We start from the raw sequence: 4,913 nt of genomic DNA on the forward strand, positions 1-4,913 counted from the left end.
ACACAAATATATCATGGCAACAAACAGAAATTGGTTGAAAATATTCAGTGTTGCGATCACATCATTTATATGCTCAATATTTCTGCCGGTACTAGAAAATGACCCATACCATAACATTTGCCAGCAAAAAATTCACACTACACATGGAAGGTAGACTGTTGTTTTGGAAGGTAGTATTAATAATAATGATATTTGTAATACTTACCCTTATACAAGAAATGTTTTGGATCCTTTTGGGTCGCACTGCTTTTGTTAGCTACACGCTCTTTTTTTATGGTCAATTTTATATATTGATCTACTATCAACGCGATGAATAGAATTCCGAGTACAACTATCAATTTCGTGTTTTCATTCTTGTTTTTATCCGTGTTTTCATCCTTGTTTTTCTTCTTGAGATTACATTCCCTCGTACCCATCCGTAGGTAGGGGTTTCCTGAGTAACTGCACACCAGAAAATACATATTTTTCCATAAACATCATGCAGTTGAATAAATTAAAATTTTAAGTTGATTCATTGTCATTTTCTGTAAAATTTCAAGTTACTTAGAGATTGAATTCGATTCACTGTTATCATATGTGGCAATTTATAGTATAGAAAATATGAATGAAAATAAATATTGAAGCTGTAAATTTTAAAACAAGTTGTGTCTGAGCATGAGAAATATGAAATCGGATATTATTACTTGAGTTTCAGCGAACAATTAAGGAGAAGTTGAGCAGGAAATACACCGCTGAAATTATTGTTTTCTATATTTCTGCATAGAAAAAGTTTAAATGTTAAAACCATTGAGAAAATATTTATTGGTTAATTGTATTTTATTTTGAATTTGTTTTGATAATTTGTATTTTATTTTGAAAAAAACTTTAAAAATCAAATAGAGAAAAGAGAGAGACGCACAATTCTTGAAGATTTTTTAAATCCAATAGCCAGTCAACATTACCATTCAGTTTATTGTTTTGTAAATATCTGCACAGTAATCAAAGTCAATTTTAGTTTTGTGAAAATGTAAAGCCAAAATAATCCACAAAAAGAAAGTTTTGTTTCAAAGATATTTACAGTCGCTCTAATTTGGTTAGGTTGGCCAAATTTGGCATTGGTCCAGTGAAATCATTATCGTCGAGTGACCTGTTAATTTTAACACAAATAGGCAAATGCATAGATGATTACTGCAAAATATTTACAAATTTAGTAATTAATTCTATTTAATTTTAGTAATTAATTCTATTTAATATATATATATATATATATACAGAAAATTATATATATATATAGAACAGAAAAAAGTACGCGTACAATGCTTGAAGAGAGATTAGGTCAGATAGCCACTCGAGAGTACCAGATAGGTTATTATTTTGTAAATATCTGCACAGTAACCAAAGTAAATTTTTTGTTTAATGAAAATTTATAGCGACAAAATAACATATTATATGAAAGTTATGTGGGAAAGTAACTTACAATCGCTCCAAATTGATTAGATTGGCCAAATTTGGCACTGGTCCTGTGAAGTTATTATGGTCAAGTGACCTGTTAATTTCAACACAAATAGGTAAATGTTTCACAGATGAATGTTCACAATGTACAAATTTTACTAATTAGTTTCATTTAACTTTGAAGAAAAATAAAATAAAAAAGGTTAAATAGAAAACAGAGAAAAGGAGCAAGCGTACAATTCTCGAAGAACCGTTTGATAAGGTAGCCACTCAAGATCAACATTAAAGTTATTGTTTTGTTAATATCTGCAAAGTAGCCAAAGTAAATTTTTGTACAATGAAAATGTATAGGAACACAAGAACCTACAAAATGGAAGTTAGATTTCCCAAATCAGAACTTACAGTCCCTCCAATACGGTTAGATTGCCCAAATCGAGCAGTGCCCCTCCGGTTAAGTGATTATGGTGAAGTGACCTGCTAATTCCAACACAAAATGGTAAATGCAGCACATATGATTATTTGGTGGTATCATATTCAAACGAATAGGTAAATGCTGCACAGATGATTGGTGCCTCATATAATATTCAAACGCAAATTATGTTCCCTCGAAAAGCCAAACCAGAGTTCTATATTCCCATGTGGAAGACTTATAAACAGTGAATACTTTTAACACACCATCAAGAATATTCATGTAACACCAAGACATGGGCACAATTTATAATGACTATTAGTATTTGTGGTATTCTCCGAAGGGATAGTTAGAGGTTACACAGAGATAAAATAGAGGTCCAGTTTTTGCTTACAGATTAACCAATGCAGTCAACGTTGCAAAATCGATAGGCAACGGTCCTGTAAGATTCCTTCCCGACAAATCTCTGGCAACAATAGTATCCTCGTGGCGTGTTAGATTTGGCCTATATGCCTCATGATTTCGCGATTTCTGCTGTAAACAAATCGGAGAATTTAACTTACATTTCAGAAATTGTTACTCCACCGTAGGTTCTATCATCACAGCCAATTCCGTCCCAGGGTATCAAATAGCAAGGATCAGGAGAAGTCCAATCTTTTATGTCAAATCGACTTTGGAGGAAAGTCTTTGGTATTGTTTGTTGAAATAGGTCTTTTTGAAGTTACATTCTCATGTGGATCAGGATCTAACATAAATGCGCCCATTGGTGTCCAGATGCGGTCGAAATTGTCGTGAGGATACCTGCTCAATCAACCACAAAAGCTATGCAGGTCAATCATTAACCGAAAAAATGACAACTACTCAACTGTATTGAAGTCTTATCGCAGGTAGAAGAGCGAGATTTAAATTTATTACAATTTATTCTTCTGCCTTGATTTCTATAGGTAAATATAAACAAGTTTCAAAATGTTCACCTGACCATCGAATTTCCACCAGCATCGTATCTTGATACTGTAAAGAGGATTGTTCCTGGCTGAGCGTCTGTATACATGCCATGTTGGAGCCTCCTAATCTCGATAGCAGAGATAAAGGGATCATCAGTCTCGGAGGTTCTGACCAAGCAAATGTACAACACTCTGCCTTTAGTAACCAATATCTGTTCGTAAAAACTTGGAAAAAACTCTCCTGATACGTTTCGTGAAGCCAACATATCCTCTGTCTCAATAGAGAAAGCGAAATCAGATGAGGAGCCAGCATGTTCACTGAAATTTCCCATGGCGAACCATAATCTTAAGAGGTGAGGCACATCAGGGGCCACAGGCAACTGATAGCAAGACTTGTTAAGAGGCTTTGGGAAATAACGCATTGTGTGCAAGTAAGAGCAATAGGCTTGTTCACTGGCGTCCCCTATGTCTGCTGACTCACCGACGTCTATGTAATGAGCATCAGTTACCCATGTTATATTGTTTTCCGCCGTGGCATTTTTTTTACCTCCACAACTGATACTCAGAAATCCTGCGATCACATCATTTATATGCTCAATATTTCTGCCGGTACTAGAAAATGACCCATACCATAACATTTGCCAGCAAAAAATTCACACTACACATGGAAGGTAGACTGTTGTTTTGGAAGGTAGTATTAATAATAATGATATTTGTAATACTTACCCTTATACAAGAAATGTTTTGGATCCTTTTGGGCCGCACTGCTTTTGTTAGCTACACGCTCTTTTTTTATGGTCAATTTTATATATTGATCTACTATCAACGCGATGAATAGAATTCCGAGTACAACTATCAATTTCGTGTTTTCATTCTTGTTTTTATCCGTGTTTTCATCCTTGTTTTTCTTCTTGAGATTACATTCCCTCATACCCATCCGTAGGTAGGGGTTTCCTGAGTAACTGCACACCAGAAAATACATATTTTTCTCCGTATTATTATTAATACAAATGCCGTTTGTCTCCACATTTCTACTTAATACTTATGTTGGAATGTTTATTGGCGCGCCGATGATGCACGAATTTTCTTAAGGAAGCAAGCAAGCGCAAGGATTCTCTCCCACAAGCGGCAGCGGCACCCCCGGGCTGCCCCGCCTCGCCCGACCGGCGGCGGGTCGATTCCTTATGTTGGAATGTTTATTGGCGCGCCGATGATGCACGAATTTTCTTAAGGAAGCAAGCAAGCGCAAGGATTCTCTCCCACAAGCGGCAGCGGCACCCCCGGGCTGCCCCGCCTCGCCCGACCCGCGGCGGGTCGATTCCGGAATCGACCCGCCGCCGGTCGGGCGGGGCGGGGCGGCCCGGGGGTGCCGCTGCGTGGAATTGGTAATGTGGATCGTCATTTGATGCGTGGAATTGGTAATGTGGATCGTCATTTGAATATGTTGGAAGGCTTCTGCGTCAAGAAATTTCTGGGCAATTGGAAGTTCCACACTCCAAATCCATTACTGTTAGGCTAGGTGTTCTCAATGTTAAAACATGTGTTCGTACCATTTCCAAGAGGAGATCAGAATTGCGTGCATGGCTCATTTTCATGTTTACCTTATGCCCACATGTATTGAAATTCGAATTTCAAGGTGCTACATAATAAAATGACGCTTCGGAATCCAAAGGTGCTACATAATAAAATGAAATATTGGTGAGGGCTCCATTATTTTCAAAAGTTGCATGTTTCTACCAGTTTTTACTATTCTATATGGGTTATTTTCGAGGGAGACAAGGAATTCTCTGCATCGAACGATTTATCTATTAAAATTTCCCTTTTTTGTGCGTGTGAGACCAGGAATGCTTTATAAAGTGTATAAAGAAATGATTATAGTTTAATATTTATTAAATTTAAAAGTGATAATAGTTTAATATTTATTAAATTAAGTTGTAGGACATTTTTGTGCGAGACCATTAATTCTCTCCACCGAACGATTCATCTTTTAAACGATTTACCAAATGCTGTATAAAGTGACAAGTATGATATTTATCAAATTAGTGATGAGACAAAGGAATTCTTTCCACCGAACGATTTATGTTTTAAACCTTTAATATTAAATGCTGTATAGGGTGGTATGTGATATC

General features: G+C 36.3%; 1 protein-coding gene and 1 long non-coding RNA gene across 2 annotated transcripts; both read right to left on the bottom strand.

Moving 5' to 3' along the window:
- Nucleotides 1-341: 341 nt before the first annotated feature.
- Nucleotides 342-1,057, bottom strand: LOC149161043 (uncharacterized). Its single transcript, XR_016261870.1, has 3 exons — nt 899-1,057; nt 684-755; nt 342-441 (listed from the first exon to the last, which is right to left on the bottom strand). It is a non-coding gene; the product is annotated as an uncharacterized LOC149161043 (long non-coding RNA).
- A 395-nt stretch (nt 1,058-1,452) lies between these two features.
- Nucleotides 1,453-3,422, bottom strand: LOC149161044 (putative LRR receptor-like serine/threonine-protein kinase At1g07550). The gene is made up of 5 exons (XM_089434763.1): nt 2,815-3,422; nt 2,566-2,641; nt 2,235-2,374; nt 1,834-1,905; nt 1,453-1,525 (listed from the first exon to the last, which is right to left on the bottom strand). Exons 1-5 carry the CDS (start codon nt 3,420-3,422, stop codon nt 1,453-1,455), a joined length of 969 nt encoding a protein of 322 aa, XP_089290889.1.
- Nucleotides 3,423-4,913: the final 1,491 nt, after the last annotated feature.

This window comes from Pinus tabuliformis, chromosome 5_2 (assembly GCF_031772625.1).
Source record: "Pinus tabuliformis cultivar Carrire ecotype Pingquan chromosome 5_2, CPIR1, whole genome shotgun sequence".
Classification (NCBI taxonomy): Eukaryota; Viridiplantae; Streptophyta; class Pinopsida; order Pinales; family Pinaceae; genus Pinus; species Pinus tabuliformis.

Coding starts and splice junctions, on each gene's coding strand:
- LOC149161044 (XM_089434763.1), bottom strand. CDS start 3,422: ATGTTATGGTATGGGTCATTTTCTAGTACCGGCAGAAATATTGAGCAT. Junction 1,906..2,234: donor TTGACTGCATTGGTTAATCT/GTAAGCAAAAAC, acceptor TGGAATTAGCAG/GTCACTTCACCATAATCACT. Junction 1,526..1,833: donor CTAACCGTATTGGAGGGACT/GTAAGTTCTGAT, acceptor TGAAATTAACAG/GTCACTTGACCATAATAACT.